The following is a 14,546-nucleotide window of genomic DNA, read 5'->3' as shown; positions in this document are numbered from 1 at the left end:
ATGTTTGGGTAGGTACATTTGTTTTATTTTTACACTGTAAGAACTTATTATTCAATAAGTGTGGAACAACAGCCTAGGTATTCCCTGGGAGTTTGTTAAAAATGCAAAATCTTGGGCCCCACCCTAGGTGTACTAAATTAGCATAACAGGCATTTTAACAAGCTCTCCCAGTGACCTGAATGAATCATTGTTCAAGAATCTGCCCCTCCTTTGGAAGACACCATTCTACTTAGTTCCTGGGGATAATCAGATTGTGATTTATGTGAAATGGAATAAAAAATGTAATACCAAATTATTGATTTATATCATTAAACTGTGATGTACAGTTGTTCTGTGGATCGGAATATTCAACTATTCTCTCAAAGTAGTCAGGTTATATAAACAACCAAATCATAATAAATTGAAAGTCTGCTCTAATTCCATTGTGGAATTAGAACCAGAAAAGTTACCAACTGAGATGCGCATTTTTCACTGTGGGAACAGTGTTGCCACATGGGAAATACTTGAAACCTCTTGGCTGCAACACCTTGGTCTTATCTCCATGCCTAAGAACTCCAAACAATACACTGGAAAACTCCCTTTAAGGACAGAATTTTTAGAGGCTCTCTACACTTTTGTTCTATAATAGCTATTTACTTACTTTGCAGAACTCATCCCACCCCTGCATACTTCTGAAGGGGAGCAGAATATGCCATCCCAGAATATGCCTCTTGGCATAAGGATTATTTTGAGCTGGTTATTTTAAGAAACAAAAGACACAAGAGAAGCTTTGGGAACAGAATAGAAACTACTCTTTTGTAAGAGACGTTTACATTTATAAAAGAAATCTCCACTGTGTCTCCCTCCTTCTACCAGGATGAGAAGGAACTTTAATTAATGGAGAAGGCACTAATTCTAAATTGGACTTAATCTGCCTAACAAAACTTAACCTTGATTATACTTATTTTCCTGGTAACCTCCCATAACTGAGCTCTCTCCACATCTTTCTTTTGTCTTTGGCTAAAGATGGTATTTAAGGTGCTGGTTTGGGCCACCTCAAGGAGTTACTCGGTTTCACTGGATATCTCCTGTGTGTATATGAGGTATTCATGTTAACAAACTTGTTTTCTCTTGATAATCTTTTATTACAAGGCATTTTAGCCAAGAACTCAGAAGGAGAGAGGGAAATTATTTTTCTTTCCTCCACTTCTTTCTTCAGATGCGTTAACACTTTCAAGGCTAATGCTTCTGAATTTTGCTGGCCTAAGGATATTTTTGTGTCTTTCAAAAAGAGTAAGTAAAGCCAAGCCACTCTGTGGTGGTTTATCTTGGTAAAGGATAGTTTTATTTCCCTCATTTACCAACTGATGAAGAAGATTTGCTCAAGCTTCTGGGTACTAGCTAAGTATTTCAGCACTGACTTAACATATGCAAGGAAAGAAAAAAAAAATTCCCCCCTACACTTTCTGAGCTCTTGTCTGAGAACCCTGTAATAAAAGACAGATTCACAAGAGAAAAACAAAACAAAGCTAACTGACATACACACATGAAACATACCCAGGGAAAAGTGAGTAACTCTCTGAGGTGGGCTTAGAATTCAGGCTTAAATATCACCTTAATAGGAAAAGGAGAATGGGACGTAGGCATTTAGGAGAGTGAATGATTTGTCAGGAAAGACGAATGGGCCTTTAGAAGAACAGATGGGAAGGGTGATAATTTATGACAGTCTTTCTAGGTGTGTTGTGGACTTCTAGTTACAAGAATCAATCTAGTTTCATAGAAATTCCTGGGGAGGGGACCTATGACAACTGAGTTACTTTTGGAGGAACTTTGGTCTTTAGGTAGATGAGTTCAGAGAAAGCCTTTTCCCACATTTGCTCTTTTCCAAGTGTTTACAGCTTAAAATAATCAATAGGTCAAAGTGGCATGTTCTACTAGTCTTAACACAGGTTCTTTCACACACTTAAGTAATCTTTGCAATTGGGACTTTGATGTCAATCATCCTACTTTTTAAATAATATTTCAAATAAGCATAAGTGAAATTTTGTTGTTTCTCATCTCAAGAATCTGTGAGAATAACAGATTCTTATCACAAAGGACCACACTAATATCATCTGGTAATCTTTCAAAAGTAGACTTTATCATGAACCAACTGTGTCAGAATTGCTGAGGCTAAGGCCTAGGTCTTCATTTTGTTTTTAATACCTCCCAGGGTACTCTGATGTCCAGCAAGATGAAGAACATTGCCCAAAGCATAGCTAAAACTTAATTTCTAAAATGAATATATAATTCAGTAGGTAATTTCCTTAACCCAAATCTATTAAATTGTTAAAAATCTCCTCTGGAATTCTCCTGGTCAAATCATGGGCTACAAAAGAAAATTGAACATCTTAATTTTTTTTTAAAGAATTTATAATTAGATTAGTTTAGAAGCACTGCAAGATAAATTTAGATATTTAAGATTAAATTTAAACAATAATCCAGGGACGCCTGGGTGGCTCAGTTGGTTAAGCGGCTGCCTTCGGCTCAGGTCATGATTCCAGTGTCCTGGGATCCAGTCCCACATCGGGCTCCTTGCTCGGCAGGGAGCCTGCTTCTCCCTCTGCCTCTGCCTGCCATTCTGTCTGCCTGTGCTCGCTCGCTCTCCCTCTCTCTCTCTGACAAATAAATAAATAAAATCTTTAAAAACAAAACAAAACAAAACAAAACAAAACCAATAATCCAACTCATATGACTAGCAACATTATTTATCGACCTCATGTCCTTCAAATATTTAAGTGTGTGGAACTGAAAGCAGAATGTATATTTGTGATAATAGATTTTAAATATTTAATTCTCTTTTCCTAATTCTACATAACTATCATTACTGAATATTTCACTAAATATATATATGATTTTCTGAAAATGATACAAGCTTTAATAAGTGCTATATTTCCCTAGTTTTTAATTATTTGGAGTTATTTCCAGATATACTACATGAAATTGAAGAGCAAATATTAGACAATGTTGATATATAATTAATTTTATATTTTACCTAAGGTTATTAAAACAGCTTGTTATATAAAAATTTAAATATTTTTCAAAATTTTCATCTGTACAAAGTGATCTTAGTGTATTCTTTTCTCAGATCTGGGACATTATAAGACATTCTGTTATGCATATTACCAAACAGTGATCAAAAGCTAAAAATATCTCCAAGGATAATTGATACAAACACTTTCTTTCTCCCTATCTCTCTCTATATATACATATTTTTTGTTTGTTTATTTGTTTTGCCAGGGGTATGGTGGCTATATAGCATCAATGATATTAAAATCAGATGAAAAGCTTTTTAAATGTGGATCAGTGATTGCACCCATCATAGACTTGAAGTTGTATGGTGAGTAGTTCCTACAGATTGACTTAATATAACATACTGATTTGTAAAAAGGAAATCCCAATGCAGAAGAGCTCATTGAGTTCATTTATCATGTGCTATCAGAGATGTTTTCAGCTGTTAAATACCTTCCTGATTCAATCAGTTTCACTGGAGCATAACAATTAAATGTGAAATGTAGAAATTAAATAATGACATATGCTAGTCAAATGGTTTGCAGTTTATTTTTAAATTTTTGTTTTCTTGGGTCACAGCATCAGCATTTTCTGAAAGATACCTTGGTGTGCCATCTCGGGAAGAAAGCACTTACCAGGTAACAAATTTAAAATAATGAAGAAAGAAAAGTATTGTTCTAAAAATTCAGTCAAATTGTAAATAGATCTATATACATATAGATATTTATACTTTCCTTTATAGGCATCCAGTGTGCTACATAATATTCATGGCTTAAAAGAAGAAAATATATTAATAATTCATGGGACTGCTGACAGTAAGTATATATTGGCTGCTGCTGTTTATTGGGGTCTGACCCTGAACAAAGGGGTACATTTAAGAACTTGTTTACAAGCGGCCCTGTAAACTTTCTGAAGAAGATAGAAGAGGATAGTGGCACAAAGAATCCAATATATGATAGGAAGTAAGAAGAAGGATGTCAGGACCAAGGGGAAAGAAGCTATGAGGCTTGATGGCAACGCCATCCAGTAAAACGTTCTGGGATGATGGAAATGTTCCGAATATGTGCTGTAGAACACTGTAGCCACCAGCCACATATGGCTCTTGAGTACTTGAAATATGTTTAATATGATCAGGAATGGAATTTTAAATTGTTTTAAATTCTAATTAATTAAAAATTTAATACCCACATATGGCTAGTTGACTATCACTGTGGTATTATTCAGCACACTTCAAATTGAAAGTAACTGAGAAAACAACAGGATAGCAAAAAGATTCCAGCACAGAGATAAAATTCTGATAGGATCACTCACAGTTAAAACAAAAACTTTTTAAAATGCATGTTTCTATCACTTCTTTTTTCATCACTTTAAACACTGGAGAGGGATGTGATATTACTAGTAAAAAATATAATTTTATATTCATATTGAAGTATTTAGGTGTCAAAGAATATATAACACACACACACATATATACATATAAATATGTATTTATATATTTATGTGATACTTTACAACAGAGGGCAGAGTATTTATAGCCCCATTCACAGATGAGAAAAATCAGTTTCAAGGAGGAAACTGATTTAACCAAGGCTATCTGGGTAGTAAGCAGAGACTCAAAGCCTTGAATCTCTATTTCCTAATATCTGAACTTGTTTTTATTGATCCATCCTGTCCTGCATCAGTAGTTTTACCCCATTTTACAGAGAATATTACTAAAAAGGTCTTATAGCAAAGAAGATTATCAGATCTTTAATTTAACCTTACAGCATGCCAGGTCATGATTAGAGTTTAGATCAATACTTATGTACATATATACATATATATATACACATACAAAGGAGATAGATAGATGCAGATATAGATATATCTTGATACATGCATATATAGGTGATATTTATACGCACACATACTGTGTGTGAATGTGTGTGTACATATATATTATATATATAATATGTGTGGTGTATTTCAATAAATATGTAAATGGGAGAGAAGAGACAAAAATCCCTCTTAGGTAGAATTCCAAATTTGCCTCAAGGAGGCAAAGCTTAACTTAGTTTTTCCCCTATCAAAATGGGCGTCACTCAGTGATTTGCTTCTAAAGAGTATTGTGTGGAAAAGGGAAAAAAGAATATGATGGAGAAACTTGATAAATAGCATCTTAGCCAGGTGATCAAGTTTAACATCAACAGTGAAAAGTCATGTTAATGGTATGCAGCTCTGATTACACTTTATGAGAATGGTACTCTCTCTCTTGTCCCCCAAACCCATAACCTCACTTTACCCATGAGAAAAATATCAGGCAAACCTAAATGAAATAAGAAAAATTAAAATCCATACTCCTCAGAATTGTCAAGGTCCTCAAAAACATCTCTGAAAATTTCTTGTGGATCATTATGATATCTAAAGGTTTCTTTGTTTTAACAAATGAACCATAATAATGTGAGATGTGAACAATAGTAGGAACCAGGTAAGGGATCTAAATGAGCTCTCTGTACTGTCTTTGCAACTTTTTAAAAAACCTACAACTATTATAAAATTAAAAAAAAAAATAGAACTTAGATGATGCCATACCTGTGTTGGATGAAACATATGTAAAAGGATAAACATTTTGATGGACATTAGAATTTTGTTCCAAGGTATTAAGATCTTACATGCATACTAATAGTTATAACAAAAAGTAGAAATTAAGTACTGAGTCTATTTCAGAAAATGTTCCAAAAGTTTTTCATGTTATACTATCTGTTTTTCACAAAAATATTGTGCAGCAAGTGCTATTATCTTGTTTCAATGATGGGGAAAATAAATATTATGGAATTTATGTAATGTGACAAAAATGACATAACCACTAATTTATAGAAAGGGGATTGGAATCTGGCATGAAGGCTCTTTTTCATTGTGCTTTGAAGTTTCAACTGTGAAAATAAATTATATTTGAGGTTAAATTATTTCACATTACCCTAGAATATATTAGTGCTATTCAAATTTCTCTGTCAATATGTTGTAGCTATTAAGGTAAATCATGCTCTTCCTACCTCACTTAGGCATGGATCTGGTTCTTCACCTCCCTGATAAAATGCAAGCACAGGTTCAGGACTGGTCACCTCAAAGGATAAGCATAAACACACAAAAACACATGTACACATATACACACACCTCACATGGGCCTGGTGGGTTATAGGTGCTCAATGACATAATACTACTTTTATTCATATCATTGTTGAATACTACCAGCAAAGTAGTTCACTAAGACAATTAGACCTTTAATATTCCTGTTATAGGAAGTAGACAAATGACAAATATCAACAGGCTTCACACCAGAAACTATACAGAAAAAAATCCCAATTATACTTCTGCACATTTATCTTTTCAGTTACATCCATGCAGACAAATGATCAAATCCTTTTCAAAGTTTTTTTTCAGTAACAAATGAGCCATATAAGTTGTCATTTTTACCTTAGTCATTGCCCCAACTTATCAGCATTTCTCATAAGTTACATTTATTGAGCAATTTGCAAACTGATTTAAAAGTAACATGGTAATAGTCCCATGATATACAACAAGAAGACACTGAAAGGATCTTGGGTAGATTTTAAAAAGATTTTAATGATCTTTGGAATCTTTTATTATTTGCTATATGGTAGAATTAACCAGTATCATAGCATTGGAGCAATGAAGCAGCTTAAATTAATAAGGCTGACCTAGTTTGACAATGACACTTTAAAAAGGTTACCTTAAAATTACTGACAGGGTCCTGGGTGGCTCAGTCAGTTAAGTGTCTGACTTTGGTCAGGCATGATCCCAGGGTCTTGGATCAAGCCCAGTTCTGGGCTCCCTGCTGAGCGGGGAGTCTGCTTCCTCCCCTGGCTCATGCTCTCTCTCACTCAAATAAATAAATAAAATCTTAAAAAAAGTTACTTACAGAAATTTGAAGGTGCACAAAGTATAGGAATAAAAGGCTAGGCAGCATATGAGCCAAGTGCTATACAAACAGATTTGAGTGATGTACCCAAGACTTCACAGCTACTCAGTTCTACACAACCCTTAGTTCTACAATCTTTACAACCCTGGTCTACTGTGCTGAATATTTCTGAGTTTGGACCTCAGTTTCAGGCAAAGAGGGAAGCTAGAAGGAAATAGGAGAAATCAGTATGATCCACTTTAAACACTGAGCCCTTCAATAATGAGATGATGACTCTAATTTCTCAACATGGTGCAGTTTTTTTCTCATTTAAAATAAAACAGAATATCAGTATCCAATGGAGACTGGGCCCACTAATCCTCAGAAAGGAACAGAAAGATGGTTTGCTATATTACTATGCAGATAGGTACTCACTGCATTAAAATTATTATAATTATATAATGTATGTGAGCAATTTAGAAATAATAAGTGATAAAGTAAACTTAAATACTATGTTGTACAATAATAGAGCCTTAGCAGTAGCTTCTGCTTCAGTTTATTTTTTATAATGTATAGTATTTTTTATAGACCTTATTAACATTTCATCAGCATTGTATCTTACTAATTTTCAAGTCTTTTATTATTTTTTAAAGGTTTTTATTTATTTGAGATAGAGGGAGAGAGAAAGAGCATGAGTGGGAGAAGGGGCAGAGGGAGAGAAAGAAGTAAACTCCTGATTGAGCAGGGAGCCTGATGCAGGGCTTAATCCCAGGACCCTGGGATCAGGACCTGAGCTGAAGGCAGACACCTGAGCCACCCAGGCACCCCTTTTAAATGTGCAATGTATGTAAAGTATGTTAATTAATCTCTTTGAAAAAAATGATATAAAAAGTTCTAATTCTAATAAATGCAGTTGCATCAAATAATAGAATTCTAATTCTAATAAATGCAGTTGCATCAAATAACAGAATTTAATTTCTTACAGCAAAAGTCCATTTCCAGCATTCAGCAGAATTAATCAAACACCTAATAAAAGCTGGAGTGAATTATACTATGCAGGTAAGTCACTTTTCCACAAGACTATTTTCCTACCTTGGTTTTATAGTTGTGAGATATAGAACATAGTTTCTGTACTACTCCATCCCCCATGCTATTATTTTAACTGTGATTTTTAGGTACCAAAGATTGTGAGGTTTTTTAATCCTAATTATGCTGAGAAGATAGATCAGCTCATGCGTTATGCGAACTGCAAAAACTTTCAAGAATTTCTTTTTCTTCTCAGACTTTTATTTCTATCACTAATAATGAATTGTTTTAAAAGAGACATGTTCTATTTCCCTTATAGTCTTTTCGCTTCCGCCTCACCTTCAGTCGCCTTTATCATAAAAGGTAGGAAAAAAAGTGGTTGAGGAGATACTGAGAAAAAAAGGAAAGAAGAAAACATTTACATCTTTGCGTTCAACCACATGTAGTAAATAATACCAAGGACTTACTTTTTAGTGGTCATTATGCTAGGTAGGTAAGACAGACTTTACACCTTTGAGGACTTTCAGTCTGAGGGAAGAGTCACAGAAGGCAGAAAAAAAAAAAAAAAGCAATTTTCATTTTTTAGCATTTGAAAGAACCAGAAGTCATTCAACATATCTATAAGCACAGGTAACGGGGTTAGGATGATGAATGAAGATGATGTTGAGATAAACAGATGATAGATAATGCCACAAACAATGTAAAGGAGTAGGGGCTTTATTTAGGCACCATTTAAAAACTTTATCCCCAGGTGCTTGTTTTGGCAGCACAGACTCTAAAACTGGAATGAAATAGAGAAGAGTAGGTAGCATGGCCTCTGTGCAATGATGACACACAAATTTGTGAAATGTTCCATGTTTTTTGTATGGAACTGTTCATTGACAGTGTTGTACATCTGAAACTAATAGAACACTCACGGTGTATTAACCGGAATTAAAGAGTTTGAAAAAGAATTAAAAAAATAAAAAGTAAGTAAAAGTTGATATCATCTTAATAGCAAAAAATACAAATGAAAAACATTAAAGAAATAAAAACTTTATACTCAGGAATTGACAAATATCTGTATTTATAATTTTAGATAAATTAGTCATGTCAAATTAAAACTTATACTGAACAAGGTTAAACAGACAAGGCAGGCTTTATTTAAGACAACTGCAATAGGAGAGAACAACTAAACTGTGTTGAAACATTGGGCTGGGGAGTTTATAGTAACTAGAGGAGTTTATAAACTAGGGAGTTTATAGTTTCTAGAGGTAGAAATCACAGGTCATCTGCATTGGGTAGTTCACCTTACCAAAAGGAAAAGTAAAGTTTCTGTTTATTATAGGGGGTAGTTTTACAACTTGGAGCAAGAAGAGTTCTACCCTCCCACAGTTCTACCCTCCCACAGACAGGGCTGCTCTCTCCCACAACTTTTACATTTCAGAGAGATGGTTTTTAGATCCCTGAGAAAGAGCTTTCCTGAACTATAGAACTGGCAAGACTGAAAGAAGATTTACACACAAAAGGGCAGAGAATTTACAATCCCAAATTTTCTAAAACAGATCTAAGAAAAGAAGGTCAAAGCCCTAGAGTCAGGAAGAAATGCTTTTCAAGTTTAGTCAAATTAAGGGGAATATTAAAGCTGTCCTGGCCAACAGGAACACAGAAAGCTCTACTTTTTCTGACCAATGAGTTTTAATTTAAATACATAAAAAATGTAGCTTGTCTCAATTACTAAGATTATAATTGAGAAACAAGAGAAAAGTTTAGCACAAAGAACCCAGAGTTGTATTAGGTCAGATTTTGGTCAGATACTACTTTCCAAAGTTCCCTTGCCACTGGGGCTGAAGAAATGCTGAAGGACAGTGTCTGTTTTGGTAACTTGATCTTTTTCCCCCACAATATCTTAGGTCTATCCAGATGAAGGCCATAATGTATCTGAGAAGAGCAAGTATCATCTCTACAGCACAATCCTCAGATTCTTCAGTGATTGTTTAAAGGAAGAAATCCCTGTGTTACCACAGGAACCAGAAGAAGATGAATAATGGACCCTATTTATATAGAACTGAAGGGGATCTTGAGGCTCAATGAAACCTAACCAAGAGACTGTAATATTGTACATGCTCCAGAATTTCAAGGGCAGCTTAAGGAGATGACACTGGAACAGCACACTCAGAGACAATGAACTAGAATTTGAATACAGATGTCCAAGTCTACTGTGTTGCCAAGGGTGCAGAACCTGTTTCTTTGTGTAAGAAAGGTCAAAGGGTTGGTTTCCTGGGAGAAATTAGTTTTGCATTAAAGTAGGAGTAGTGCATGTTCTCTTCTGTTATCCCCCAATTTGTTCTGTAACTAGTTGCCCTCATTTTAATTTCAGTGGCCACCTGGATCATCTTTGCATATGATGCATACTTATCAGCACCACATCCCTGATCTCTGATGGCTGAGCTGCAGCCTAACACCTTACTGTATCTTTACAATAAGTGCAATTCCTTCATTGTCTATTATTATGCTTAAGAAAATATTCAGTTAATAAAAAAAGAGTATTTTATGTAATTTGTTTATAAAAAGACATTATTAAACGGGTCAAAGGTCATGTAGAAATATGGATTTCAGCACCTTCCAAAGTTCAGCCAGTTATCAGTAGATACAGTATCTTTAAATCAACACACCAGTGTATGTCTCACAATATATAGACACGTGTGTGCATATACTGTCAATAAATCTATCTTTACAATTATTCATGCTACAAAGGATAAATTTCTGATGAATTAGAAGAGATGCTCTTTTACAGGCTATAATGGATACTTTGTTTAATGAGCCAAAAATGATGAAACATTTTTTCCAATTCAGATTCTAGCTATTGCTTTCCTATAAATGTTTGGGTTGTGTTTGGTATCGTTTTTAGTGGTTAATAGTTTTCTAGTTGCAATTTAATTTTTTGAATATGATACCTTGTCACATGTAAATTAGATACTTAAATATTAAATTATAGTTTCTGATAAAGAAATTTTGTTAACAATGCAATGCCACTGAGTGCTATTTTGCTCTTTTGGTGGAGAAGGCTTTTTTTAAAACACTTGGTCCTTTTACTTCTCTCTCTCAATGCAGAATCAATTCTCATTTTCATTGTAAAAGCAAAGACCTGGATTATTTCGTTTGCCAGTTCCTATTTAGTATTCTGTGCCTGCCCACTTCATCTGTTACTGTTTAATTTAAATCCTTCTGGTGAGAATTAGAAATGAAATTTTTATTCATTGGCCAAAAAAGTTCACAAACAGCAGTGTTTGCTATTTGAGTTGAAGGCACAAATGCATTAATTCCTGTGTTGTATTGACTTGCAGTAGTAAGTAACTGAGAGTGTAAAATAAACTTGACTGTATGAAGTCAAATTTAAGTTATGAGAATATTAAATTTGGTGACTAAAATCACTTTGGTGACTTAAGGGATCTTCCAGAAGATGTCTGAAAGTCTGTAATCAAGCTTAGAAGTTTAGATAAACCTAGACACTGTACTGTGTTTTTGTGGTTTCTCTCAAATTCCTCAGGACAGGCTGGATTCTCATGATATCAAGACACCAGGAGGAAACTCAAAAATGTCACAGAACTGCTCAGTAAATCTCCCATTTTCTTAAAGGATCAACCTCCGGATCTGGGTATTTGGAAGTGTATAAATTGTTTTTTTGGATATTCAACTTAACTTCTGGATGCTTTGGAATTGTGTCTTCACTGCTCTGCTGGTTTCAGTTTAAAATGGGAAAGGCTCACTTTTCTGAGAGACCCATTTCAGGTCTTTTTCAAAAATAGTAAACACATTTTAAAAAAAATAAGTTTAATGTTTAAAAGGAAAGTTTTGCCTATTTTATTAAGATGGAAATTTCTTTTTAGGCTGATCTGAAGTCCAACTGAAGCTTTTTAATCAATATTTTAAATTTCAACCACTAGAGTTTTTTATGATGCAAATAATTATGTTGTCTGAAAGATGTGGTTTTATTGAATGTCTATTTGAGCAACATTTTAAAAGTATTTACCTCTTACTGTTATTCATTTCTCTTGTTTTATTACTATTATCAATGTTTATCTATTTTTCAATTAATTTAATACAGTTTCTAATGTGAAAGACATTTGTCTGGAACACACTTTCACCTTAAAGACTAAATGGACCTCAAATGAAGACACACTGTTTTAATAGGAAGGTGGAAATTTTTCATCTCCATGATTCTTTCAGTTTTAATAATTTCATTGGGCCACTTTAGAAAAAGGAATGCTCACCAACACAGACACCAACTATTAAAGGAATCATGTAACTGAACTTTCTCCTTATACATTTGCCTTTGGTTATAATCCAACTATTTCACATGAATTTGTGCATTCTGAGGGTTTCCTAGAACTCCAGCAGCAAGCTTTTCAAGTGTGATTTACCCTTTAAAGTTAAAAAGCTCAAGATAAAATAAAAAATTCTATAAAACGGGTAAGCAGTATCAAATCATCCATAGAGATAAACACATAACCTTTTGAAACTATTTTAAAAGAGAAAAGTGTTGTCTTTTTTTTTTCTCTTTTTTTTAATGTTCATTGCCTCCATTGAGGGCTCTAATTGAACAGCCAGAGACTAAGGAGGCCATGGGATCTGTTTGAGTTTCCTAGGAGCTAAAGGGAGGTGCTCTTCAAAACCTGGGTCTCAAAAGCAAACAAAACCATGGGTCTCAGTTCACCCTCACAGAGTGTCTTTTCTGACTGGATGTTCAGCAGATAAATTAATTGTAGAGGGTCTTGCACATTCCACTTCTAGATCTACTAGAATGGGTGACCTGAACATTGGTCTCTACCATACATGGAATTATTTAAGCACTGTCCTTAAGTGGTAGGCTTTGAAACAGAACAATCTGGGACTGAATTGCTTTCAAGTTTTAAAGGTCACTGAGGGCACATGGCTGGCATAAAGAATCATCGATGGGATACCTCATGTCCCTCCTCAAATTGTTTCACCATCTTCACATTGTACAGCAACAAGCAGTGCATAAATAAAACCTGACCCTCAGGCTGCACTTTCACTTTCTGTTCTGGAGATGCTCTGACATAATGTTAGCTCTCTACTGGAACCAACACTCATCACTTACGCATTACACAGGATGTTAACACCCACACTGAAACCTAGTTAATCGAAGACAGGAGCCGTTGAGTAAATGTTCCCCAATTTTTTTAAAAAAGATTTTATTTATTTGACAGAGAGAAAGAGAGTCTAAGTGGGGAACAGCAGGCAGAGGGAGAAGCAGGGTCCCCACTGAACAAGGAGCCTTATGTGGGACTCGATCCCAGGACTCTGGCATTATGACCTGAGCCTAAGGCAGACATTCAATTCACTAAGCCCCCAGGTGTCACCCCCATTTTCTTTCCTTAGATGTTCAAGATGGTCCTTAGAAGGCCCCATGAGACTCAGCTGCCCATAGCTGCACGCTGCTCTGTTTCCTCCCTTCCCCATTCCACTTGGCTCAGTTCTTCACTCATATTTCCTAGAATTAGTTCTCAAAATACAAATGCATCAGGCCCTACTTTCTGTGGAAAACTTTTTTGTCCACAAGAGCTTACCACTGTGAATACTGTAGGATGAACAAACACGAGACTAAAGAAATGCTTCCTTTTCAGTTTAGAGTAAGTTGTATTTACATAAAAATTTCCTGGATGCTTACTAAGCACCAAACATGTACTAAATGCTCTACTTTCATTATCAATTTAAACGTCTCAACATGCCCTGATACCCATTTTACAGATAAGAAAATGAAGTCTCAGAGGAGTAGGTAAGGCACCCACATTTATATATTATATATAAATTAGTTTATATATAAATATGTATTATATTTAGAATAGCTAAAACCTAGCTCTAGCCATCTGAGAAGCCCCTGTTCTCAGCCATTCTGCTCTACAGAAGTAGGAAAGGTTTCATCTGAGAAAGGATTCTGAATATTTAAATATACAGTTCCAGATATTTTTGAGAATGATTTGATGACAGTAACACTGAATAACACTGAAATGTAAATGATAGGCTCATGTATCACTATAGCTGTATTTGAAGCTACATGGATTCCCTAATGTGAAGAGGACTTGTGTAATATTAAAAATACTCTTTCTTTTTGACTGGAGATATGCAAGAATTATTCCCATCTGTGGAAACCCTTTCCCAGAAGACAATGTGTATGCCTAGGATATTATTAGTAAAATCCTCTACCCTGACATTATGCCAAGAACATTCCAAAATTATTCCAAGGGGCATTCAAAACATTATGTTGATCAAAGTAAAGTACCTAGGCTTGTAAACATGAAAACTCTACCTAGTCTTTAAACGTTAAAATCCAGAAAGCACATTGCAACATTTAGAGCCATAACTGGCATCCACAATCCTATTTGCAATCTGATTTAGGAATATTGCATTACCTTCCACTTTTCTATCACTATAGGAAATAGATTTTGTTTACCACTAATCAAATCTGCTAACAAGTCATTTCATTTGGCAAATTCCAGCAATTTTGGAGAAGAATGTAAATTAAAAATCCCCTTTCTCATCAAAGACAAGGCAGATTAAAAAAAAAGTTTTATCAAAGTACAATTTGATT

At 34.7% G+C, this 14,546-nt stretch overlaps 1 protein-coding gene and 1 non-coding gene across 3 annotated transcripts in view; both read left to right on the top strand.

Moving 5' to 3' along the window:
• The window catches only part of DPP10 (dipeptidyl peptidase like 10), a 646,930-nt gene extending 634,873 nt beyond the window's left edge, over positions 1-12,057 (top strand). For both annotated transcript variants that reach the window (XM_059166678.1, XM_059166679.1), the window contains exons 22-26: positions 3,259-3,358; positions 3,610-3,668; positions 3,773-3,845; positions 7,914-7,987; positions 9,847-12,057. In XM_059166678.1, coding sequence (XP_059022661.1) covers positions 3,259-3,358; positions 3,610-3,668; positions 3,773-3,845; positions 7,914-7,987; positions 9,847-9,981 — 441 coding nt within the window. In that variant the 3' untranslated portion in view covers positions 9,982-12,057. The remainder of the gene's footprint in view (positions 1-3,258; positions 3,359-3,609; positions 3,669-3,772; positions 3,846-7,913; positions 7,988-9,846) is intronic.
• Positions 8,706-8,816, top strand: LOC131828338 (U6 spliceosomal RNA). Its single transcript, XR_009352359.1, has one exon. It is a non-coding gene; the product is annotated as a U6 spliceosomal RNA (small nuclear RNA).
• Positions 12,058-14,546: the final 2,489 nt, after the last annotated feature.

The sequence above is a fragment of the Mustela lutreola genome, chromosome 3, assembly GCF_030435805.1.
Source record: "Mustela lutreola isolate mMusLut2 chromosome 3, mMusLut2.pri, whole genome shotgun sequence".
Lineage (NCBI taxonomy): Eukaryota > Metazoa > Chordata > Mammalia > Carnivora > Mustelidae > Mustela > Mustela lutreola.
Note: the sequence above shows the minus strand (reverse complement) of the source record. Positions and strands in the feature narration are given on the sequence as shown.